The following is a 26,624-nucleotide window of genomic DNA, read 5'->3' on the forward strand; positions in this document are numbered from 1 at the left end:
TCATTCCCATCTATAACGGGAAAATGTCAAAATTTTTGCATAAATGTCGTTGTCGAAAAAAGTCGGGAAAAGGAATTAGGAAAAGGCAGGTATTTTTTTTAATTCCCTGCAGTCATCAACGAATATTTGCAGTTTAGCTCTTGTCGAAAAGAACGCCATGATTTACGAACAGAAAATGAGCAGATTCCAAACAGATTAAGTTTGATAAGTGCTTTTGACAAATTCTAGATCATTTACGAGTCCTACCTGTTCACATTGAAACAGTAACGCTTGAAGTTCCTCTTCGCCGAAGTTCATCTTCCTTTACTCTAGTGCTCACTCTTCGATGTGGTTTATTTTTTATCCATACTCCATAATAAAAATGTCCTTTTAATCGTTGTTTTTCTCCACTGTAGACGGGCTGTCAAACTTCCGCCCGCCATCTTTGATCCCTATTAAGGATGGGCCGATACTCGATACCAAATATTCGATACATCGATATTTTGACAATTTTGAAAAGTATCGATACTTTCGAAAAATATCGCACTTTCGATACGCTTTCGATACTACACACGTGACCTGAGCCTGCGGTCTTCTGATCAGCATCTGTGGTTGAAAAATACAATTTTTCTCAAAGAAATATTGATGTTCTTGTCAATAATTAAATTTTCCTTGCCTTGACTTTATGTCCACACATTGCTGATGCAACAGTGAAACAAAAAGACCAAAATCAGCATTCTTGGCTAACATTTATAATGGCAGGTCTGTCCTTTGTATGGTCACGTGACAAACCAATGACATCAGGACGGAAATGACGTCATAATATCGATATCGAGATCGATATCGAGAAAAAAGGCAAATATCGTATCGATATCGTATCGTTTTGAAAAACCAGTATCGGCCCATCCTTAATCCCTATGCGCAGACGTTGTTGACGCATTTTTTCATGCAAATTACCGATGACCGCTTAAATTGACAGCTTCATAAAGTTTAGTTACCAGTCTCCTGCAAAAAGTACTGGAATGGAATAACATTTTGACTGGGGTTTGCCATTGGGAAGGATATTTATTGCGGATATTTTTTTTTGCAGTTAACCTCCGACCAGGCGCTCTTTTTTTTCGCGGCAGGAGGAAAAAAAGAACACCTGATCGCAGGTTAGTATGCAGTTTGCATGTGCACTACAGGTGCCATTAATAAAATAAGAACCCATGGCCTCTCGGATCGGCCAAGGTTTATACCAGCCCAGACCAGCAAACTTTCACAAACTGGAAAATTATCTGGAGATTCATGAAAATGAAATTTACCAGAGGAACTCTGAATTAACCCACCTTATGTTTAGGCCAAAATGAGGCCCGAAGGGCAGAGAAAAAATATTTGCGAGAGCAGGCCTCCCTTTTTTTCCATGGTTTGGATGATCGGGCCCCCCGCTTTCCTGAAGGTCTGGATCTGGCACTGCAGTTACAGGGAATATATATACCCTCATACCAAGAAAGCTCATATAACAGAAAATTCTGGGCAGGTGGGGGATGCACAGAGTGGGGGGGGGGGTTAAAAGCTAGAGCTTAACTGGATTTCCCACGGGGGTTGGGGGAGGGGCAAAACCAAAAAGCTTCCATGGGAAAAATAGAAAATTCTGATCAGGAAGCTAGGGGGATGGGGTTAACAGCTAAGCAGAAATTTCCAGAAGGGTAAGGAACTCAAACCAAAAAACTCCCATGAGGGAAATATGGACATTTTCATGAGGAACACATTTAACAGGGAACACAAATCATTTTTCTTAAGGACCCTTAAGTTTTTGCTGCCACCACTCCAAAAGGGTCTACCAGAAGGATTCAAGCCCAGGGGACAGAGAAGTGACAGGAATGAACGAATGAGGGCAAAAATCAAGACCCAAAAAATCCCTAGAGCTTCCAACATAACCCAAAAAATCCCTTGATCAAAAATTGACCCCTTAAAAATCAACAGCAGAACACGCTTGTTTGTCCTCTATTCGCAGAACTACGCTGCCAAGGCACTACCACAAATCTTCAGATTGTTTTTATTACCCCAAAACATCCCTACTTAAAACAAAGGAATACTTGTCAAATTTTCCTACCCAAAAAAATCCCGGGATTGAAAATTTCAAACCCAAAAAATCCTTCGATCACTTGAAATCCTGAGTACCCCCTACCCCTGGGGACAGAGACTCCAGCCGCACACTCCAGAAAATGTCACTTCCCTTGAAAATGTAAGCTCAATTTCCAATACATACACACAACCTTCACATTGTACCATTAAGCTACAGGTACACATAATTCTGTATGGAAATAGGGTAGAGCATGGATAAAAATTAAGTAATTAAGTTCTCATACCCTATTTATTTATTTATTTATTTAGCCCCCAGCCTCGAATAAGCACCCATCCCCACCCCACAAAAAAAGCGAAGTGCACAAGAGGAGTATTGAAATTGACTAAAAACTTCTTAGTGACTTCCCCAAAGATTGAGTTTTCTTAGTATTTTACAGAAGCTTTCGATGAACAGTCAAAATCTTGCTTTGGAACATCTTCACGTTTTGGTAGTGTTTTGTTGCTAAAAATAGTGAAAATTTAATAAGCGCCCACCTCGAATAAGTGCCCACTCTCAAGGTCCAAAAATTTAATAAGCGCCCAGGGCGCTTAATCGAATAAGTACAGTAAGTATATATCACAAGAAATTGATGTTAGCCCCATCACTGCCAATGAGGTGATATTCTTTTTTGTATAACTTATTAGTTATGGATCATGGCAATAAAGGATTGTAAAAATTACAAAATGGAAATAGATTTGCAGAAAATAATAATTTTGTAACTAACAAAATTATTATCTTTAGACTGCAGAAAGCAGAAAAGAAAATTGAGGAATATTACAAACCCAGTGGGACTTAAAATCAAATGCAAATTTTTTTAACTTTTGTAAAAGTTGACTTTTTTCCTGTTTGAAAATGACATTTTTGGGTGTTATAAAGCCATTTAGCTGAACTGATTTTTTTTACATCCTTTCTCCAAAATAAAAGACGACATCACTTGGTAAACTCAACACACAGTATCGGTCTCCATAGAGAAATTGTTTACTTTCATACATGATACTTAGATACAAACAAACAGATATTATTTATACCCGATTTGTTACAAACAGTGCTACATTTTAATAAAGTGACGATTGTACGGGTAAATTCACCCTGTAAAAAATTCTTTAAAATCTTTTAAGTGGTCGCGAGACCAACATCATATGACCCACACATGTGGATCAAAAGTTATTTATTTAATTAAAGAAAATCAAATTTCTCAAGTTAGAATTAAAACATGTGTGCACCAAATAATTATTATACATTTTTGAATAGTATTAAAATGTTGTAAAACATAGGGCATTTTAAACTAGCAGCTCAGAAAACTGTACAGAATAAAACTAGATAGAACTGCCTTCATGAGGTCATATATACAAAGTTAACTACATGTGTACATTTTGATAAAAATCTTTACAATTTTAATTTTGTTTGCTAAAATTGTGGTGTGGTATATGTTGAAGAAAACAAACTTTATACTGACTATAACGCGAAATGTTTCAACATATGAGAAAGATTTCATCCGTTCTACAAATATACATATATAAAAACATTTTAAGAAAGCTCTTAAACGTATGTTAAACTCTGATATTTTATCACGCACATTTTTTGCGGTCCCATACTATATATAAGATACCATTACGTTCAATATTTCGATACTACTAAAAATCTTTCATACAGTTCATCGTCACGAATAATAAAATTTGCGATCTCTTCGATGAAAGTGTAAAAACGTGTAAAAAGTCTAAACTAGACCGAAAAATTGATTGGAAACCCATTTAAAGGTTGTTGAAATGAACGTTGTTTTTCACGGATAACAAGATTATATTAGTCAGAAAGTTTTCACCTGAATTTAAAGGCAACGTCGAATATTCCATCACCTAAATCCAGCAATTTCATGCATTCTGAATCTGTCCCTAATGTGTGGTCTAACGTCGTCTTTACGTGTTGCAATCATTTCCAAGAACGGAAGAAGTTCAAGCAACTCGCGATCGGCTTGATCAACAAACCAACTTTCAATTGGAATTCCATTGAAAATTTGGTAAGCGAAGGCTTGAGGTGAATTATCCACAATCATTGTTTTTGATAAGTCCCTACCGAGTATATTCAAATCTTTAATGTAGTTCCCTTGTACACAAACACAGTGCTCGCGGAACAGGCGGTGTTTGAAATACTTTCGACCAGGATCCAAGATATTCAACAGCTTATCGGCATAAACTTTCTTCGAGGCTGTAAAAAGGATAACTTCAAACATGCTCGCCACTCGCTCGAGAAATCGCTTTAGATGCGGCCTTGTGCGGACGAATACTTGATAGCAGATGTCTTGGTAGAGGACAGGAAACGATAAATTGGCATCTTCTAGTTTGTTAAGGCTACAGTGAACGAGTGTCTCATCCAAATCGAGCACGAGGCAGAATTCCGGAGTGCTTCGCGTTTTTAAAGGCAGTACGGGGCCACGGCTCTGTGCGTCTTCCCCTTCGTCAGGTGGAGGGAGATTCCTTATGAAGTAAAACGGATCATATACTTCCCACTCAGCTTCTGAAGATTCCGGAATATCATCACCAACATTTCCATTCACGTCGCCATTTGCCGCTGCCAAAGCACACTTATTCACGGTCGATGAACTTTGCTGCCACAAAGCTTTCTCTTCGCCATTAGTCGCGCCACAAATCCGCGCTCCACTTGTTGTTGAATTCGTCGCAGCAAGTTGCCCTTCCTTCCCGAAAGCTTGAATGTGACCGTTCTTTCCGAAGAGAGTAAAAACTGGCGAGAATAAAGTTCCAAGAAGCGATTTGCGCTTCGATGGTTCCCCCCTCGGAAATAGCCTTCGTAGTAACAGAATTTACAACCGTCGTCTCGGTAGTAAATTTTCGTTTCTTGAGAAGATTTGAAGTGATTATCGCATCTTCCTCATCCTCGCTATCCGAGTCGGACCGTTTGCGTTTGCCAGGGCGATCTTTCTCGCTTTCCTTCGACGGCGACCAAAGGAACGTTTTGATTGAACTCAACAGATTTCTACCTGAAGAAATCGCGGGGCTTTCACTGTACTCAAGGTCTGCTGTTTCGCCGTTCGCCGCGGAATCGTCCATCTCTCGTCGATCACTTTTCAAACTGTCGCTTTGTGATGGCATACTCAACGCGGTTATCTCGTAGAAAAACGCCGGAACTCGACAAAAACTGTCCCAAAATAAATACCAAATGAAACTTTTAAAACAGCGAAGTGTAAAAAGCCCCAAACGTTTGTATTTACCAACCGCTCAGTCCGCAAAGTTCATACAGATTATGTGCATGGCCTGGCATCGTATTCTGCCCCAGTGACAGCCTCTGACACTCCGTTCTGGTTGGATGGCTGGATGCACATTTCATGCAAATATCGTGAAAACAACCCCCATATTTGCATACAACCAGTTTTCGCGCGCTGAACAAAAGCTAACTGAAACAAGCTTTGTGTGAAAATATTTTGCACCTAAATAGCAACCGGACAGACTAAATTGTGTGAAAATTCAATTTTCTTCAATATTTTAGAGCTCTCAACCGGAAAGGCGAATCCACCGGAAGTTAGAAAAAAACGTCGTCTTTGGGTTTTTTGAGACCCGAAAAAATTGCTACAATGTTGTTTTGTAATTACATCTCTTCGAACCCTTTCATAAGCGCTAATATATTCATAAATGGCTTTAATTTGATAATTTTTTTTAATGTTTGTGGTATTATTGTAAGCCAATTATAAACAAACTGCCACAAATTACCGATCACGTATTCGGTTCGCAGTTTTTAGAGTGAGCAAAACTCGGCGTAAAATACAGTTTTCGCATAAGAATCCTATTAAAAAATAATTTTTGTAAAATTTGATTTTTGCTTCTGCACATCTCCCAATCCTCCTCCCCTTGAGTACTTCTGGTGTAGCATATCATGTCTGCTGTATCAATTTACCGGAAAAAGCTAGGGGTATATCGGTTTTTGTCTGCCATAGAATCGAATATAGTGTTACCTTGAGTTTAGTCTTGAAATTCAGCACCTGATGTATCTTTCACTTTTTTATGTCTAAACACGGGTGCTCAGGAGAAAGGGGGGTAAGTAAAGATAGGCATTTTCCTTCCTAAACATAAACGTTCTTGCTATAAAAAGGGCCCTTAAACATTTTTTGGTCATTCGCGCCTAACCTGCGATCAGGCGTTATTTTTCCCTCCGCCGCGAAAAAAAAAAGAAAGCCTGATAGCAGGTTAATTCGCGCCTTACATTTTTCAACAAATATGGTGGTACAGAGAGGAGGACATGGGGGCCTAACAATTGTGCGTTGTCTCCTATATCGATATATCGTCAATATTCGCATGGTAATCGGCTCGTGGCATTTCTCATAGCAGGGGTTTTTGACTCCCCAGCCACACCCTTCACCAAAAAGCCGGATCGAAAGCTCTTTGAGGTAAAGGACAACGAAAAATCTGGAGACTGTCCGAAGTGAACTCGAAGTGTGGTATCAACAAGATGCACTGGCGTGATTTTGACGGTTCTATTCTAAAATGTTATGAGGGTAGAGGGCCCTGAGAATGAGCTCTGAATTCCCATTATATACCTTTCTCCTTGTCTACTGAGTGGCTTCTTAACGCGGCACTGTTCTTTTTCTTTTATTTTGCCTTTATGCACCTATCAATGTTAAGCCGCTGGGGGGGGGGAGGAGGCCGGGCATAGGCAGGGGATTTGACAATTGTCTGCCCGTAGTGGGGACTTTTGACCGTTTTAATGGTTTTTCCTACAACATTTTATTGAAGTTTTGTGACTCTTCTGAACATCCACAAATGCCCTGGGCTTGGGCATTTGAACAGAAAGTTTCAGCTAATTTCAAATGCCCGGCCTCCCCCCCTCCCCCCCCCCCCCCCAAGCGGCTTAACATTGATAGGTGGCTAATTATAAACGCGAACTTTTTACTTGCCAAATTTCAAAACGCAAACACCGAGGTCCGTAGCATATATAAAGAAATCTTGCCTAACTTGGACAATCTTTAGTTAATCTTTAGCAGCAAGTCTCCGGATAAGGTAAAGAAAACTGATCATCACTTTTAAGTGGTTCTGTGTATCATGCAAGATGGAATACAAACTTGTTTATGTTTGACATCTGTTGAAACGACAAAATTAGGCGAGGGGTTTTAGCTCCTGTTTTAAGTAATTGGAAGAGTGAAAGGGGAAAACCCTTAAAGATGATTGTTCATAATATTTGAAGGAACTGACAGAAGTACCCAGGCTTTTCTTTCCCCCTAATCCTGCTCCGAAGTAATGACATCATCACAGCTTTGTCCCAGGATTTGGCGAGCCTGCGATACCGGGTGGAATGTAGGCGAGAAACAGGAGTCAAAAATTTCGAAGTACTAACACAATTTTTCAATGGATAAATAGAAGTGGAAATTCATCAGTTATTTCAATGAATTTTCAAGAAACTAGCACGTATTGGGGGAATCGAAGGGGAGGAGCAAGGGAAATGGCTTTGATAGAATTTTAACACATGATACGTCCATTGAGTAATTTGAAACAGCTTTTTTTAATGTTCTCTTTTATTAACTTAAAACAAACCCGCAAAATACAAAGCTAAATGTAGTTGCGTTCTTTTCATCAGAAGTTAGACTCGCGGAACGCTTTTCTCTGACTTCTTCATTTACGAACGCTAGTGACGAAACGAAAAATAAAATAAAATAAAACCCAACAATACTACGTTTCTAACAACAGAAACAGATCAAAAAATATTTTTGCCCTTACAAGAGCGGTCGGGCTAAAAAAAATGAAATCATCTTCCGATTTGCGCAAATATTTTAAGCTAGCTGTCTCAGAAAAAAACTTAACTTAAATAACGCTATATTTCAATTGTCATATTGCCTAACCATCAAGGAAATAAGGCCAGGTATTCACCAGTTGTCAGCTAGCCCACTACCTTATCGTACACGATTTCACACCTCAAATACGTATATACTACTCGAATATCGAGTAGGAGGCTATTTCGAAAGAAATCAGCGCTAAGATGACTCATAATAAGGCTTGCTTTGTTTAATGAAACGATGTTAACTTGTCAATAAAATAAAATTAATACTTGATATAAATTATTAATACTTAGCGATATAACGTGAACTACTTATGCTGTTTTCGAGCTACAATAAAACAAAATAAACAAAAACTTTTGTACAGTTCAGTGGGTGAAACTGGGCGTTCTACTGCACTGGCCTTTTCAGGAACTGTCTGAAATAAAGAGAAAAGAAAAATATTAGCATTCAATTTTGGTAAAACCACAAGTAATCGCAGAGCCCTTCGCTGCGCCTACAGAGAATGAAATTAACCAATCAGAACTCGAGAAAAAACGTGTTGAACCACTGGAAAGGGCGGGAAACATGGAACGTGTGGCAAGCGCGCGAAAACAAGGGACGGGCGGCAAGCGCGGGAAAAATCACGTGAGCTAATTTATGATTGGTTTTAGTTTTGCTCCTGATTGGTCGAAACAGACCGCGCCTTCACACTGATTGGTCAGAGCGCCTAGTACGCTGCACGTGATCCCTGAGTCAATTAAAAACGTCATCGTCATTGTAACCATAGTGATGTTTTTCTCTTGTCTGCGTTGTCTTTTCTCTTGTATGGGTAATACATTACAAACCAAAAATAAAGGTTGATTGTTACTCACCATTCCTGCTTTCCTCAGCACTTGTTATGAAGTGAGTTTTTCTTGCAGATGGTCTTGCCCTGACCGGAGTCACCGCGTGCACAGAAGCATTCCTTGCAAATGTACTGATCTCGTTTGATTTGCTCTCTCCACGCACTAGCACTGGCTTGTTGTAAAGCTCCGAATTTATCTTTATTCTCAGATCCCAAGAATGGCAGACCAAACACAGATCCTTTAGTTGCTTTCATCAGCGACACGTACTCGCCCTCCGGGAGAGGAGCTGCACCGCTTCCGATTTCGGGCTTCTTTCTGTAGAACACGTTACCTCTGAAATTCTGTCCCATCACCTCACCACGGAATTTTCTGTACTTGCCAATGACGTTCAGAATGATGTCTTTGGTTTCCAACATATTGCTAATGCTCTCGACGGATGTGAAGTCGGCCAATGGATTGCGGTCGGTGCTGGTCAGCAGAAGGAAGATCTTGGTTGCGCCTAGTAACGAAAAACAAAAAGAAATTGATTAGCGGATTTTTTCTTAATAAGGAAATGTTGACATGACTGTTTTAAGGCTCAATCTGGGTAAAACATTGCGAGATTTTTTATCATTTTCTCCTTGAGTTAAGTTTGAGTTTGTTTAAACTGAAAAATAAAATGGAAGACAAACAAATATTGAAAAGCTAAACGACAGAATTTCAGGTTAAATAGCACTGCTGGATTCATTCGAGGGAAAAAATTTGGACTGTTCTGTTCTTGGGCTATTCTAACTAAGAATTCGAGATAGAAGATAATCATGATAAATGAATACCAAAATGCAAGGGAAATGGATTCGAGTTCGAGATAGTGGGAAGTGCAATGCTGCACGCCGAAGTAATTTAAAGTGGCTATGTCCCGTTGCTTAGTAACACTTACCAGGTCTGAATGGATAGGTATACGCAGCCATCGCCATGGCCTCCATAGCATCACCAGTGTTGTTCTCAGACGCCTCGCCAGCGAACTTCAGATGCTCAAACGCAAGTTCCACGCTTTCCAAGTCGTTCATCAGCTCACCGTTAAGTGTGATTGCATGCGGGCGCTCGTGTATAAGGCGTCCACCGTATCCCATAACACCGAAGCGGAACGAGAACTTGGGATCAAGAGATTGTGTCAAACTAGTCAAGAATGTTGGAAGCTTCTCAGCATAGCTCTTCAGGATCGAGGTCTCGTGCACAAGAATGACAACATCAACTGCCTTGTCTGCCTTCTGGAACCATCTTTGGCCGATCGGGTTGCTGCCGCAACGACCTTGGGAGAAAACGAACTTTCATAGTTAGAAGATTTTAAACTCCTTACTGATGATATAATAAATTATCTTTACTCTGTACTACTGTACTACACATCATTGTTGTTAATGCTTTCTGTAGCACTAGTAAAATTTTATTGCAGTTTTAATGCGATTTGAAAATTGAAAACGTTCCTCAAAGCTACATGTCTTTCCAAGTCGAGTTTTAGGCGCGCCAAATATTAATAGGGCATTAAACTTAATTAGCACCGCAATGTGTTCTTTCTTTTTTTCCTTCATTACATGTGTCTACGAATTTTGAGTTTGTTTGTTTGTTTGTTTTCAGTCTAAAACTAGGACCATGTGTGTTGGCCAAGATGAGACTGGATATGCTCTGTAACACCTGGCAGTCCAATCAATTTATAGATGGTGGTTTGTTTGCAAAAACAACCATCTTTTCTACTTACCACATTCGGGCAGGTATTCGGCCCATACTCCTTGCAGTCTCACGAGCTCGATGTAAGCAGCAGTTGTGTTACAGTGCTTCATGTCTTTAGGCGTGCTTGTGTCGCATTCCTTGTAGTCAAGCTCGCAGGCTTTGACGAAGGGCTCGGGATTCACGACTGAATAGAAGCGGCTGAGTGGGGAGTTCTTGTCCTTGAACAAAGCACGGCAGCGCTGGATGTAGCTTGTGGCCTTGCACTTGGGCTTTTTATTCTCAGCTGGGAAGACTTTGCATTCCGGATCACGAGTGACTTCCCAGGAGTTCACAAACTCGGTCAGTCTTTTGGTTGGTTTGTAGTCGCTCTTGATCATCTCATCATGGAACTCGTTGTTGTTGGTTCCGAGGAGACCTGCAAGTAAAAAATGAAATGCAATGTAAAACACTGTATAAGAAATTTGCTATAGGACTGTATTTTGCATGAAAACGTAAAGAGTTCAGAAAACAAATAAAATAAAGGAAAAGTGTAATGATGTATTTATCCTCTGAGCTTTGATGTCAGCACAAATTCTCCTAACTGGTTTCCATACATTTTTGTAGAACTAGTAAAGAGAATTTGATGATGCATAAACGTTTCAGCAATGATGTCAACATACAAATTCTCCCTACTGGTCTGCATACAATTTTTATAGAACTAGTAGAGAGAATTTTGAGGCATTAACCCTTTTAAGAATAATGTGAACAAACACACAACTGGTCTTTATCTTCTTTTATATGAATTAGGAGAATTTGATGATTTAGTAAGTAACTCTATTTGCGCCATGATGTCAACGACAAAATTCTCTACGCTGGAAATTAACATTTCTTTGGGCAAATGAACAGACAATTTTTGCTTGGCATAATCTGCACTGATCAGTCATCTGTTTTTACTTGAAATTTAATTTAGAGCAGTTTTCAATTGAGTTTCGTAAAACCAAAACCAAAAATATCACTCTAGCCAATCACAAAGAACAAAGATAATCCAGTTAAACAATCAAAACTCGAAGCAAATACATGTAGCCGGCACGAAGCGCGGGAAAACGTGCGCGAGCGAGTCATATTTGGTTTTGGTTTTACTTCTGATTGGCTAAGAAAGTGGCGATAGTGTTTTAAGCCAATCACAAAGCGTAGGACAGTGGAACCTCGACTTAACGAACCTCTATATAACGAAGTCCTCGATATAACGAACGATATTTTTCGTCCCAGAAACAGCAAAATATATGGAAAAGAACCTCTATAGAACGAAACCTCGATATAGCAAACACATTTTGCCAGTCCCTTGGCACTTCGTTATATCGAGGTTCCACTGTAATGCAAAACCAAAGCAAACGCGAATTAAAGTGAAGACCGCGCTAGAAACCTTACCTGCCATTCTTCCATGGTACCACTTCGCAATGTTGAAAGTACACAAGAAATGCTCCACATCACAGAGGATCTCCAAGCCCAAGTCATGACGAAGCACAACGAAGGATCCCTCTCGTTGGATGGTGGTGTTGAATGTCTCCACAGGAAGTTCACTATGGTAACCGTCAGTCAGCTTTTTACCAGACGAGGAAACCTTGACGATCGTCTCTACTTTACCGTCTTGGTGGATTTTCACGCTCGAGTCTTCCGTGACTACAATAATGGCGTTCTCCTGGCTAAGGATTGTGAACTTGTCGTCACGGACATCTCTGGCAAGGACGTACATGCAGCCGGGCTTCTTGTAACCAGGGAAGGTGTAGTAGGTTCCATCAAAGGTGTACACGTGAGGTCCACCGAAGATCATGGCTGTGCCTGTTGGAAATAAAAATCATCGTCAGAAGAGCGGTCTACAGTCGCTTTTAAAAGGATTCGACTTGTTCTAACCAATCAGAGCGAAAAATTGAATTCTTAGCCAATCACATGCACAAATGCAAAACGTAATTTATTGTCCTATTTTATTTTTGTAATTTTTGAATCTGCATAAATGATGTTAAGTGTTAGCACATGTATTGCAATCTTGCTGTCGTTTTGGCTGCTTTTAGACCTTAACTTCACAAATTCATTTTTAAACTTTCTTATGTTGTGTGACCAGCGAGTACATTTTATCATCTACATGCTAAACGTTTTCGTGAATGCCAAGTAAAATGCAAGTGCTTTGCAAAGTTGAGCAATGACGAAGGCATAATTTTGTGAAAAAAGAAACACTTCTTATCCTAGGGGCTAGGCAACGAATGAAATCTCGAGTAAGCGATGAAGATGAGTTTAAAAAGCTGTTTGGCGTAAACTTACTGTTAAATGGCGGGATCCAGTTGAGCGGGTTCAGAAGGTGGGAAATCCTTGACACGTGATGATTAACCCTCTTTTCGAAGTAGCGCTTGGCTCCATGTAGGTTACGAACTCTCGATTTCATTATCTTCTTAGAGTGGTCGAGATAGGTACGGGCGTGGTTGAGGTACTTGACGGTGGTTTCGTGCTGACGAATCGTCTTGTACAAAGCCAGTGAATAGTTGCGCAGCTCAGTGTATCTCTGCGACGTCACATTGTAGACCTTACGGTACACCTTAAGGCAAATCTTCATGGTCTGATTGAAGGCGATTCTTGAGTAGTTTCTGGCCTTTCCCCATGCTTGTGGCAGACTGGTGGAGTTGCAAATATCCAGAGTGACATTCACTACAACCTTATAGACCTGAACAGTGTAGTTTCGTGTGATGTTGAAAGCCATTGGAAGATATTTCTTGACCAAAGTGGTGTTGTAAACCATCCTTATTGTCTGACGGGAGACGGTCAAGGCCATGGGCAGATATTTCTTGACTATAGTGGTGTTGTAGACAATCCTCAGGGTCTTATTGTGCAGACATTGGTAAAGCTTGATGGTCTTGTTCAAAGCGATCATCGAGTAATTCCTGGCTTGAAGCAATGCCACCCGGTACAACTTGACGGTCTTGTTCAAAGCTATCTTTGTGTAGTTCCTGGTAAGATTCAATGCTTTGCCGTAGAGCTTGAGGGTCTCGTTGAAAGCGATCTTGGAATAGTTCCTGGTCTTACCCAAGGCCTCTCGTAGACAGCTTGAGTTGTAGATATCAAGAGTGACATTCTCGACTACCTTGAACGCTTGGACAGTGAAGTTTCTGGTGACGTTAAAACCAATACTGCACCACTGACGGGCTATCGGGAGATACTTCTTTACCATTGTAGTGTTGTAAACAACCAACATGGTTTTGTTGTACAGACGACGGCAGAGCTTGACTGTCACGTTGAAAGCTATCTTGGAGTAATTCTTGGTTTTACCAAATGCTTCTAGAAGACAGCTTGAATTGTAAATATCCAGGGTAACATTCTTGACTACCTTGTACGCTTGGACAGTGAAGTTCCTGGTGGCATTAAAACCAACGGTGCACAACTGACGAGACAGGTTTAAAGCCATTGGGAAATACTTCTTCATCATTGTGGTGTTGTAAACAGCCAGCATGGTTTTGTTGTAGACACGTCGGTACAGCCTCAAGGTCCTGTTTAGAGCGATCGTTGTGAAGTTCTTGGTCTTCAGCAGTGCTTCTCGGTAAATCTTCATGGTCCTGTTTACAGCGATGGCTGTGTAGTTCTTGGTCTTGAGCACTGCTTCCCGGTAGAGTTTAAGGGTCTTGTTCAAAGCTACCGTTGAGAAGTTTCTGCATTGACTCAGTCCCTTTCGGTACAGCTTCACAGTCACGTTGATAGCAATCTTGGAGTAGTTCTTGGCTTTACCCATGGCTTCTCCCAGACAGCTAGAGTTGTAAATATCCAATGTAACATTCTCGGCGACTTTGTACACTTGAACGGAGATGTTGAGTGTTTTGTTCAAACAAACACCGTACCAGTGGCGTGACAGGTTCAAAGCACGTGACAGGTATTTGTTGGTGACATTGTAACAATGACGTGACAGGTTCAAAGCCCGGGACAGATATTTGTCAGTGACGTTCTTTACCAGCGACATGTTCAGTCCTTTAACAAAGTTCTTGGTGATGTTGAAGTAGTGAACTGTCAAGTTGGTGTACCGCACAATGAAGGGGCATCTCTTGGTCTGGTTGAACAAGTAGTTCTTCACTTGGGTCATGTTCAGTCCTTTAACAAAGTTCTTGGTGATGTTGACAAACTTCTTGGTGACGTTGAAGTAGTGAACTGTCATGTTGGTGTACCGTACAATAAAGGGGCAGTTCTTGGTCTGGTTGTAAAAGTTGCTCAGGAACCTAGAAGTCTTCTGGCGGTAGGCAATGGCGAGGTTCTTCGTGATGTTCAAGTAATGAAGAGTGGTGTTGGCGTACTTTCTGGTAAGAGGGTGATTCTTAGTCAGGTTGTAGGCGTTTACCAGGAAGCCATACGTCTGGTGACGGTAGAAAACGGCCAAGTCCTTGGTGATGTTGAAGTAATGAAGAGTTATGTTGATGTATTTTCCAGTAAGGTGGTGATTCTTGGACATGTTGTAGACCTTCATCACGAAGCCATATGTCTTCTGGCGGTATAGAACTGTCTTGTTCATGGCTACTGCAACCAGAGCTTTGCCAATGGTCTTGACACGGATTGACATGTTCTTTGCCTTGACCTTGAATTCATCGTATTTCTCGATCGCGTTCTGCTTCAACGTCTCCATCTTCACCACAGCTTGCTGTTTCAACGTCTTCATCATTTCCAGAGCTTCAAGTTTCAATTTTTCCATCTTCTCTAGAGCTTTCAGTTTCAGTTGTTCCATCTTCTCTAGAGCTTTCAATTTCAGTTGTTCCATCTTCTCAAGAGCTTTCAATTTCAAGTTCGCCATCTTTTCTAGAGCTTCTCGTTTCATGGTCTTGAACTTGATTACAGCTTCACGTTTAAGAGACTTGATCTTGATTACAGCTTCCTGTTTCAACGACTCCATCTTCTCCAGAGCGTCCCGTTTTAGGTTTTTCACTCTTTCAACCGAAGCTAAGGCAAGAGACTTGATGTTTCCATTGAATGGTTTGGGATGTGGGATGACAACTGTAATGCCCTTATCTGTCACTTGGATGTACTTGGGTAGAGCAAGGCGGAAATCAGTGATGGTTTTGTTGATGGCAATACGAGCATTGCGGATTGAGATGCGAGCTTTGGTGATGGTTCTGTTCACGGCAGCACGGACATCTTGAATGGTTTTGTTGACGGCAACACGGACATCTTGATAGGTTTTGTTGACGGCAACACGGACATCTTGGATGGTTTTGTTGACAGCAGTACGGACATTCTGGACGGTTTTGTTGAAGGCAATACGGGCGTCTAAGATCTTTTTGTTGATGACCAAACGGACATGGTGGATGGTCTTGTTCAATTTGTCTGTTACCTTAATAAAGGTGACGTTCAGATATCCAACGGTGCGATTGACATAACGAATGGTCGTGTTGATGAATTCCAATGTCTTCAAGGCCGATACTCTAAGGAACTGAGGACCATGGTTATTGACAACTGTCATTGTTACGTTTCTGGTGATGTCCAAGCTTCTACGTACTCGCTCCTTAACAGCTTCCTCGATTCCATAGTACTTGCTGATGAAGACTGCAGTCTTAATCGCCTCCACACGTGTTGCATTTAAGAAGCTAATGACGGGCTTGGATTTCACCAGCGTTGTATTCAGAGCCAGCAGTGTTGTGTTCAAGGCACGGGTCAGGTGAAGCTTGGTGATGTTAAACTTCTCAAGCGTCATATTAACAGCCAGGCGGGTCATGTTCAATGTGAAGTTGTAAGCGCGGATACACAAGATACGTCCCTCAAGGATGGACTCGCGGATCGTCAGTTTCCCGAACTTGCGAAGCATGAGGTACGGCTTGCTGTTAAGTGTCATCTGCACGGCTTCTTTTGTCATGTTGATCGCACGGAGTTTCAGGTCGAGTGCACGCTCTTTCAGGACGAGGACCTGCTTTGTAACATTTGTCTTCAAGGCAATTAGCAGTTTGCTGTAATTATGGTACATTGGTACGAGAGTGTTGTTGTAAAATGGCAGGACTTTGCTGTAGTACAGAGGCTTCAGTTCTTCTCTATAGTACTTCATACCTCTTTCCAGTTCGTCTCTACAGTACTTTATACCGCGTTCCAGCGTCTTGTTTATCCACACACGGGTAAGGTTAACCTTCTCAATGGTCCAGTTGCGAGCGATTGCAATACTTCTCAAAGTCACGTTCTTGCAACGGCTAATGCAACGCTCGGCCATGGCTCTGTACTTTTTGACCAGCACGGTGTAGTTTCTGTGCAAGGGGACGATGTGGCTCTTATAGATGCGTTCGTAGTGGCCTTTGAGAATCAAGGTATAGTTCTTCACTGTCACTTTAATGATCTTGGTGTAGTTCTGGAATGTCGCATTCAGAATCTTGGTGTAATTCTGCACTGTCGCATTCACAAGGTTGGTATAATTCTGAATTGTCGCTTTCAGAAGATTTGTGTAATTCTGAACCTTCGCCTTCAGAATGTTTGTGTAATTCTGGACTTTGGCCTTCAGAATCCTGGTGAAATTCTCAACCTTCGCAGTCATGTTCTTATAGTAGATCTTTCCAATCGCCACATACTTGCGGGTTAGGTTCTTGGCCTCTAATGTGATGTTCCTGATCTTAAGGGTGACATTCTTGGCCAAGTCAATGGTCTTGAACACGTACTCGTGCTCGACGATCTCCCGAAGCTTCATCGCCTTAACCTCTTCAAACTTCTCAAGTAACGTCTCGCGAGTTTCCTGTACCTTCGCCTTGATCTTCTCAGCCATCAATTCGGTCTTGTTCCTGAGTTTTTCCACGATCAGTCTAAGCCTCTTTGATGCTAATTCAAACGCCGGTCTCAGTTTACCAGAGGTGTAGTTCGCAACACCTTGTCCAGCTTCAATCAGCTCATATTGACGAACCTCTTCAATAAGCTCCAGCAACGTTTCGTGATACACGATTTTCTCGATTGGGGTATCCTTGATGGCGATTTCAATCTTCTTCAGAGCCTTCTTGGACAGTCTTTTGATGAATACCTTCGGGTTTGCCATAATTCTCTGGATCTTCTTCTCGATCACATCATACCTCTCCTTGATCAAGGTATACCTTTGCTTGATTTGGGCTGGGAGTGTTACGTTCAGGTAGAAGATAGCTTCTTTAACCTTAGCCTCAACCTTGGGCTTCATCTCTTTGACATATTCCACAATCTCTTCATACTTCTCGCGAACGAACCTTTCAGCCTTGGCGTAACGCTCTTTCAGCTGGTGCTTTTGGATAAACTCCTGGACATCTTTACGTGCCATAAACTTCACATAGCTCTGGTTTAAGAATTTTGCGGTTTCGTTGAGTTTCAAGAGAGTGATGTTCCTTGCCTTTTCGAGGAGAGGCAGAGAGATGTTTTTGGCTCTGGCGAGGTAAAAGATGGTCTTGTTATGCATAGACTTTACATAAGGATGGAAGATGGCGGCAAGCTCCTTAGCAGCGACTGAAGTGATGTTGGCTGTTTGATTGTACAAAGAGATGGCCTCTCCGGTGATGTTCATCGCGGTCTTGTTCAGCTTTTGCAGCTCCTTCTTCCATTCCTCTACCTTAACTTCAAACTTTGCTTTTGCATCATTGATTGCTTCCCTTATCTTCTTCTCAACGAGCTCTCTGTTCTCATTGTACTTGTTCTCTACGATTGCTCTGATCTCGACGTACTTGCGTTCTGCCAGTTCGAAAGCTTCGAAGTACAGCTCTTCCACGGTCTTCTCTTTGTTCTCGTGATACCACACTTTAAGAGCTTCGGCGTTCTTCTTCACGAATAACACAGTCTTGTTGGAATATCGCAGCACCAAAACTTTTCCTTTAAGGTAGTTTTCCTTGACCAAAGGCACGATAGTCACGTTTATGTAACGGATTCCGCGAAGCACCAAGGTACGGGTCTTGTTGTAGGCATCAAGAGTGATGTTTCGCGTCACGTTGTAGACATGCAGGGTGTAGTTGCGGCTCAAGTTGTAGAACTTGTGGTAGTATTTAAGAGTCAGGTTGCGAGTTAAGTTGTAGTACTGAAGAGAGTACTTGCGAGTGAGATTGAAGTAATGGAGGGTCAAGTTACGCGTGGAGTTGTAGTACTGAATGGCCATCAGTTTGGTGCGATTGACCAGGACCAGGGTTAAGTTGTACGCCCTCAAAGTCGCGTTCTTGGTGTCATTGAAAAGCCTCACTGCTTTCAAGGTGACGTTCTTGTAAAGGTTCAGCGCACGCACGGTGACATTCTTGTACAGCTTCATTGCGTGTAAGGTGACGTTCTTGTAAAGCTTCATTGCTTGTAAGGTAACATTCTTGTAGAGTTTCTTCACTTGCATGGTGACATTTTTGTAGAGTATCAACGCACGCCTGCTGACATTCTTGTAGAGGGCCAATCCGTGCTTGCTGGAGAATTCATAAGCTTTAATAACGATCTCCTCGTAGGTCATGTTCTCGTACTGTCGTACCTTGGCGATCAGTTTGTTCACTTTATTTGTCAGCTTTTCCCGGTAGATGTTAACTTTTTTCAAGGCCTTTTCTTTCATGTCTTCATAGATCTTCTTCAACAAATCCTTGTAAAAGTTGTACACCACAAGGCCTTCTTCTTCATGCTCGTTGTAAAACGCCAGGGCAAGCTTCTTTAAGAAGTTGTAGCCTTCAATGCTCTTGTTGTAAGCTTCAATGGTCTTGTTCACAGTGATGTTTTTGTAGAGAGCAGCCATTTCGTAGGAAGCATTTCTCAACTTCATTTGCAAGTCGAGGCTGGTGTTCTTGGCCAAAATTCCATACTTGATGAAAACGCGGCTAGTCTCGTTTCCAATAGCGATGAATTCCGTCACAAAAGCCTCTTTGGAAATCTTCATGTTGACAAGATCACTGGTGAGGTTCAAAATGCGCTGCGTAAGATTGGTAATGTCCTGAATCTCCTTAAGTACCTTCAGTGTGAAGTTTCCAATGCGGTATCTTACAAGAAGTGCTCTTTCCTTCAAGTTGAATGTTCGAATGCGTTCCACGAGTTGTTCCCACTTGGCTTTAAGTTTCAAAGCATCGAGTTTACCTTTCAGGTCCATCTCTTTCCATGCTTCTTGGACGCGTCGACCAAGATCGAGGGCGCGTAATTGTTTGGTAACATTTAAGACCTCTGCGCTGACATTCTTGGCAATGAATTGGATTTTCTTGATGGTAATATCTAAAATCTCCTTAGGGCGCATCTTCAAAAGCTTTTGGAGAGTCTTGTTCAAAGCTATTACAGATCTGTTGTAAACCAGAGGGACTTGTCGGCTCAGGTTGAATCCAAGTTCAATTGACTGGTTGAAGGCCTTCTTAGAGAGATTGAAGAATTCAAAACTCTTTTTGATGGCCAAGTCTACGATCTCGTCTGGTGTCTTCTGTGAGTTCTCGCGGATAAAGGCAATAATAGCGGAGATGTTGTTTGAAAGGGTGTGGTTGACTGATTTCAGTGTCTCCGATGCGATCTCCAAGGAAAGGATAACAGCTTTATCCAGCGCATGGCCGACAGGAACACGGCGGATTGTGATGTTTCGTACTTGGTACATTATATCCAATGCCATAGGAACAAGTGGTTTGACAATGGGCTTCAAATATCTTGTTACATTGCTCTTCAGATCCGCGGCAAACTTGCCAATAGGTCTGACAACCTTAAGTACCAGAGGATACGCTTTTCCTTTCACCGAGATGAAAACGTTCGTGGCAAGCTTGATGAGAGGGCGGTGGGTCTTCATCAGCTTCCTGTAAGTAACCAAGGTTACCTTTCTAACTCGCATGATAACGGTCCTAACTTCCTTGGTCACGTTCCGGGCAAGATAAATGGCTCGTACGGTGGCGTTTCGCATGAGCTTGGGGAGAACTCTTGTCAAATTCTTCGTAAAGTTCAGCGCCGTTTGATGCATCAGGCAGGCCTTCTTCTTAAGGAGGTTGATGTTCTGCCAGGCGGTCTTGTTAATCAACTCGAAATTCTCCTGGAAGGTCTTGTTTAGCAGCTTGAAATGCTCTTCTAGGGTCTTGTTCAGGACAGTAATATTGCGAACGCTCAATGTCCAGTTCTTGGCAATGATGGTTACATTCTTCAGGGTGCAAGAAGCATTGAAGTTGCATGTGAATTCTTTAACCTCAAGCAAGTACTTGTCATACAGAGGGCCTACTTTCTGCCCACGGACCTCAACCTCTCGGACCTTGATAATAAGCTCTTGTGTCTTCACCTTCACTTTCTCGACCAAGTCTGCGGTGATAACTTCAACCTTTTGGGAAACGCGCTTGGCAATGTCACCAAGTTTTTCTCCACGGACCGTTACAGTACTCACCATAATGGCCACGTTGTTGGCCCAGACTTTGATATCTCGGCTGATGTTCTTTAGATGGAGTGTTACATTTCCAATAATGGGTGGAAGCACCTCTTTACGGAACCGTTTGTAGGCTTCTGTGGCGTTCAGACGAATTGTCTTGTAAAGCTCGGTGACATTACGCATCATCTTTGGAAGCTTGTTGATGGTATCGTTGAGTACCTGGACTGTGACGTTCAAAAGCCTCTGCGTCATGTTCTGGGCCATATTTGTGGCATTCTGGAGCAGGCCTGTGTAGTTGTAATTCTTAACTTGAGCGTACAACTTCAGAGCGATGGGTTTGATCTTGGCTTCAAGCTTCTTGACAAGCACTTCGACCTCTTTCGTAAGGTTTTTCCCTTTAAGAATTGTAAGATTGTAATACCTCAGGGTCACATTCCTGATGAAATTCTTTAGGAGTTTTACTCGGTTAATCAGCGTAGTTACGGTAGAGGTGTTCCAAGTCAGTGAAACACGGCTTGCCTCGGCGTTCAAGATGTACCTCAAGCGAGTTTCGTTTACCACATTCTCACCAAATTTGCGTTGGATGGTGACTTGGAGGCGATAGTCATCTGGCATCTCTCCGACAACCTGCCCCGAGATTTTTGGAGTGACTGTTACGTTGAAGACAATGCTCCTTGAAGCGGGGTTAAATCTCAGGAACCAACCTGCTCTGTTATTTTGATAGCTCACAAAGCTGCTGGCGACATAGTTCTTCCAGTCAAACCTTCCGGTAAAACCAGCGGTACGATTGAAGGCAGCGAATGTCAAGAACAGAGTCTTGGTTTCAGTGTCAAGCTTTTTGGTGAAGGTCAGTGTTTGCTTGAAGACTGTTAAACCAGAGGTGAAGGTCTTTGTGAGGGTGTCGTACTCGCAGACCAACTTGAGTGACTTCTTGAATCCTTTCAAATCCATAGCTATTTCCATGCCTTCGGTATTGTCCCAGCTAGCGTCAAAAACCACTGGTGCATTTGGCATTACGTCAACAGAAATCTGCAGTTTTCGTTCTTCCTTCTTGTAATCGATCTTGTGATTCCATGTTCTCTTGAAGGCAGTGATCTCCGTGGTGAAAAACAGACCGTTTTCTTTACGTAGTATACCACTGACTGTCAGAGGATAAAATGGGCAGATTTCAAAGTGGCCTTCGTATTCCCCTGTGATCTTGCTGTAGCTAAACCGATTTTCAATCTTCTTGTTAAGGAAGGAGACGGCACTACTCACAGACAGACCTTCGTCAGTGTTCCAGGAAGTCGTCCATGTGATGGGTTTTCTTGGGATAACTTCTACTCTGACATCAACGGACTTACGCTGCTTGTACCAGACTAATGATTGTGACACTGTTTTCTCAGGCAGGTACTCGACGACAAGAGTGTTGGACAGTTCTTCGGAGGTGTTTCTATAAATGCCGGTCAGTGAAACTTTCTTGCCCTTGGTGTAAATCACAGAGACTCTGGCTTCATGATAGGAATCTTCGGCATTGGAGTAGTTGTTGTACGAAGCATCCCAGCCATACTCGAAGGTGCGGCCCATCACTCGAGCAATGTACTGATAACCAAGATCGCGACTCTTGTCCGTTTTGGAGTATGTTAATTTGGAGCTGTCAAAGAAGAGACTTTGGCTTCCATTTCGGAGCATACGGAGCATGGCCAACTCTTTCACGCCCGTTTTGTGGGTGACAAGGGTGTTCTGCCATTCAGCAACAAAGCGACCAATGTGAGCACGGTACTCTAGCATCTTGCGTTGAGTGTTTTTCAAAAGCGCCAGAGATGATTTCGCCACAACAGTTTTGTTCCAGAACAGGAGAACAGCAGCTTCTTTCAAGGTCTTGCCGTTGAGCCAGACGCCTTCAACGCCTACTTGTTTCTTCAGAACTGTGGCGTTGAATCCAATTGCTTTCTCAGTGTCGTTGCGGAAGTAGAGTGTCGCACCGGCCGATTTGTTGACGACTGTTGTGTTAAAATGAAGACTCTTCAACTCGTTGGTGTGGAGGAAGCTCATCCAAGATTCGAAAAAGATGGTATTGTTAAACTTGGCAGTTACACGACTGGCACAACTGCTGGGAGTCACAAACCTCTCTGTCTTCAGTTCACCAGTTCGGTTGAGGACGGTCAAGTTGAGGGCCATGCTCTTCTCGGCGGAGCTGTTTGTGAAAATGGCACAGACTTTACCGTGGGAGCGACCGAGGTATTCCGGGTAGATGCAGGCAGTTTTCTGCGAAGTCGTGTTCTGGAAGAGTCCAACAAGAGCGACGGTGTAATTTTGATAGGCAGCCCTCATGATGACCTTGCTCTCTTTTTCCTGGAAAACAATTTTGCTCAACAGGTCAATCGATTTGTTGCAGCAGCTGACGTTGAGGTGTAGACCCATGCTAGCTTGATTACGGAAATAAACTAAAGAAGCATTCATGGTCTTGTTCATAACTGCAAGATTGAACTTGAGCCCCTTCTTAGCATCCAGGTTAAAAAGGGTCCAGACAGCTTCCACAGTCTTGTTCAAAGCTGAAGCATTAAACTTGATGGATTTTTCATTTTCGCCCTTCGAGTAACTCCAGACAGCCTCGACAGTTTTGTTCGCGGCACAGGCATGGAACTTGATGGCTTTCTCATTCTCATTCTTCAAGTAGGTCCAGGAAGCGTCAACAGTTTTGTTCATGGCGGAAGCATTAAACTTGATGGATCGCTCATTCTCGCTCTTCAAGTAACTCCAGACTGCTTCAACAGTTTTGTTCACGGCCGAACCATGGAACTTGATGGCTCTCTCGTTCTCGCTTCTCACGTAGCTCCAGACCGCCTCAATGGTTTTGTTCATGGCTGAAGCATTGAACTTGATTGATCGCTCATTCTCGTTCTTCAGCAAACTCCAGACAGCTTCTACAGATTTGTTAGAGGTGCAAGCATGGAATTTTATGGCTCTCTCGTTGCCACTCTTCAAGTAACTCCAGACAACTTCAGCAGTTTTGTTCATGGCAGAAGCATTGAACTTGATGGATCTCTCGTTCTCTTTCTTCAGGTAGCTCCAGATAGCCTCGGCACTTCGGTTGAATCCAGTAGCGTTGAATTTGATCAGCTTCTCATTGGTAAGATTGACAAAGGTCCAGGCCGTCTCAATCGTCTTGTTCAAGGCAGATGCGTTAAACTTAATGCTCTTCTCGCTGGCGAAATTCAGGAACGATAAGGTCGTCTCGATGCTCTTGTTCAAGGCGCTGGCTTTGAACTTTAGACCCTTCTCAGTCGTTAAGTTGAAGAAGGTCCAGGTAGCCTCAGTGGTCTTGTTTAGAACTCTGGCTTGGAACTTCAGACCTTTCTCATTTCTTAAATTGAGGAGGGTCCACGCCGCTTCGATAGTCTTGTTTGCAGCACTGGCCTCGAACTTCAAACTCTTCTGGTTGTCCAATTTAAGTAGAGTCCAGGTGGCGTTGATGGTTTTGTTTACTGCACTTGCGTTGAAAATCAATCTTTTCTCGTTTGCCAAGTTAAGGATGGTCCACGTGGCATCGATGGTCCTATTACAAGAACCTGCTGCCTGGAATTTCAAGCTCTTCTCGTTTTCCGAGCTCAGAAAGGACCAGGTAGCATTAATGGTCTTGTTTGCAGCACTTGCCTTAAATTTCAAGCTTTTCTCGTTTTCCAAGTTCAGGAAGCTCCACGTGGCATCGATGGTCCTATTACAAGAACCTGCTGCCTGGAATTTCAGGGTCTTCTCGTTTTCCAAGTTAAGGAAAGTCCAAGTGGCGTTCATGGTCTTGTTTCCAACACTGGCGTTAAACTTCAAACTCTTCTCGCTTGGCAAGTTATGGACGGTCCATGTTGCATCGATGGTTCTGTTACAAGATCCTGCTGCTTGGAATTTCAAGCTCTTCACGTTTTCCAAGCTAAGGAAAGTCCAAGTGGCGTTCATGGTCTTGTTACCAACACTGGCGTTGAACTTCAAACTCTTCTCGTTTGGCAAGTTAAGGACAGTCCAGGTCGCGTTAATGGTCTTGTTTAAAGCACTTGCCTGGAATTTCAAGCTCTTCTCGTTTTTCAAGTTAAGGATGGTCCATGTAGACTCGACGGTCTTGTTTAGAGCAATCGCTTTGAATACCAAGCTCTTCTCGGTGTCCAGGTTGATGAAGGCCCAGGTGGCGTCGATTGTTTTGTTCAAGGCGGAAGCATTGAAACGGAGCCCTTTCTTGCTCTCGAAGTTGAAGTATGACCACATGATCTCAGCCGTTTTGTTCAAGGCAGTGACGTTAAATCGCAGTCCTTTCTCCTTCCCTGCGTTGACATACGACCACACAGCCTCCAGGGTCTTGTTCAAAACGGTTGCGTTAAGTTTGATACCCTTTGCATCTGTGAAATTGCGGAAGGTAAGGGTACTTTGGATGGTCTGATTCAAGGCCACGGCGTTAAATCTCAGTCCTTTTTCTTTGCCAACGTTGACATACGACCAAACTGCTTCGATGGTCTTGTTGATGGCGGATGCGTTGAACTTCAAGCTCTTTCCCGTTGTCAGGTTAAGGAATGTCCAAGCTGCGTCAATGGTCTTGTTCAAGCCCGTTGCATTGAACCTCAACCCTTTCTCTTGACCCATGTTAACGTACGACCAAACAGCGTCGATAGACTTGTTCACAAGCAGTCCGTGGAACTTGATTCCTTTATTCTGTGTGAAGTTGAAGTAGGTCCAAATAGCTTCTGCTTTGCGACCAAGTACTGTGGCGTTTGCTTTCAAGGACTTCTCGTTGGTAGAGTTGACAATGCCAGTGTACCATCTGATGACACGGTTCTTGTTGTCATGGCTGGCTGTGAAACGGATACCTTTCTCTTCTCCGGCCTTGGCGTAGGATCCACGAAGCGTAAAGGATTGCTGGCATGGACGAGCAAACAAGCGGAGAACTCCTTCGTTCTGAGTTTTGAGGTGTCGGCCTGTTAATTCGATTCCAGCCTTTGTTGGTTCGTTGCTGAAGCTAAACACGAAGTTGTTCTCCTCCTCACCAAGATTGCCATTGAAGCTGAGTTCTGTCTTTGTGCAGGTATGGTTGGCCAGGAGACTGATGCTCTTCTTGGGGATGTTCAATTCTCCAGAAGAGAACAGGTACTTGCCGTTCCAGTACGTCAGGTTGCTTACATAGCCATACACACTTGACCTGTTGTAGATCTTCGTGAGCTGCTTGATGGTGTAGTTCTTGTACGATGCGGACAACTGAATACCAAGCTCTTGAGAGTGGCTGTTCGGTTCTGTGTTGTTGAAAAAGTGGCCATTTAGAACAATGGGGTGTCCATAAACTGCGTCTTTAGCGGAGTACGTCAGGTTCAAAGCGTGCGTTATGTTGTTGTAAGTCGCCTCGAACGTGCCAAAGTTTACGCCAACAGCACCAGTAGACACCCTGAAGAGTTTGCCGTCTTTTTTGATCCACAGAGTACCGTTAGCGTCAAGGTTGCGCTCCCACGTTGCTCCAGGTGTCGACATTTTGGCGATAACATCGTACTTGTTCTCGTCCTCGGTTTGTAGGCGTTCTGCTAACAACTGATATTTCGTAAGCTTGGGATCGGTGCGCTGCATCGAGACACTGAAGGATGCTGGGCCAGAGAACGGGAAGAATGGTGACTGGTAGTCACGGTAACCCAATGGCACAGAGAGTTGACTGCAGAATGTGATGCCAAGCAGACGTGTCATGTTCAGGCAAGGTGAAGGCTGTTAGAAAGAACCAAATAATGTGTGGTTAGGGTCACGGTATTTTAAGTCATTTTTCTGCTTACTTTTAAATTGAAGGAAACGCCTGGGAAACCTCAAACTAAGAATTTTTTAACGTAGGAAAACACTAACGGAGTAATAAAAAGCCTCGAATAAACAAGGATGGTTTCGAGTGACGAAGGTTAAGACGGATTACGAATGACAAACTTGACAAAAATTGCCAATTTTTTTCACGATGCGTTGTCCGTGACGTAGATGGCC

The 26,624-nt window shown here is 42.6% G+C and overlaps 3 protein-coding genes across 3 annotated transcripts in view; all 3 read right to left on the minus strand.

Annotated features, from left to right (window-relative positions):
* LOC144638731 (importin-13-like) overlaps positions 1-429 on the minus strand; it is a 32,690-nt gene extending 32,261 nt beyond the window's left edge. Inside the window, exon 1 of the mRNA XM_078497971.1 lies at positions 247-429. Within this exon, the coding sequence (XP_078354097.1) occupies positions 247-297 (51 nt within the window). The 5' untranslated portion in view covers positions 298-429. The remainder of the gene's footprint in view (positions 1-246) is intronic.
* Positions 430-3,046: 2,617 nt separating this feature from the next.
* Positions 3,047-5,627, minus strand: LOC144637789 (CTD small phosphatase-like protein 3). Its single transcript, XM_078496869.1, is given in 2 exon segments — positions 3,047-4,871; positions 4,873-5,627. Coding segments are annotated over 2 exon segments (1,254 nt in total). The 5' UTR covers positions 5,191-5,627; the 3' UTR covers positions 3,047-3,935.
* Positions 5,628-7,569: 1,942 nt separating this feature from the next.
* LOC144637858 (uncharacterized) overlaps positions 7,570-26,624 on the minus strand; it is a 32,054-nt gene continuing 12,999 nt past the window's right edge. The window contains exons 15-20 of the mRNA XM_078496946.1: positions 12,686-26,363; positions 11,798-12,208; positions 10,419-10,805; positions 9,603-9,974; positions 8,714-9,185; positions 7,570-8,277 (exon numbers count right to left, since the gene is read on the minus strand). Of these exons, the coding sequence (XP_078353072.1) occupies positions 8,728-9,185; positions 9,603-9,974; positions 10,419-10,805; positions 11,798-12,208; positions 12,686-26,363 (15,306 nt within the window). The 3' untranslated portion in view covers positions 7,570-8,277; positions 8,714-8,727. The remainder of the gene's footprint in view (positions 8,278-8,713; positions 9,186-9,602; positions 9,975-10,418; positions 10,806-11,797; positions 12,209-12,685; positions 26,364-26,624) is intronic.

The sequence above is a fragment of the Oculina patagonica genome, chromosome 14, assembly GCF_052425735.1.
Source record: "Oculina patagonica isolate OP01 chromosome 14, crgOcupat, whole genome shotgun sequence".
Lineage (NCBI taxonomy): Eukaryota > Metazoa > Cnidaria > Anthozoa > Scleractinia > Oculinidae > Oculina > Oculina patagonica.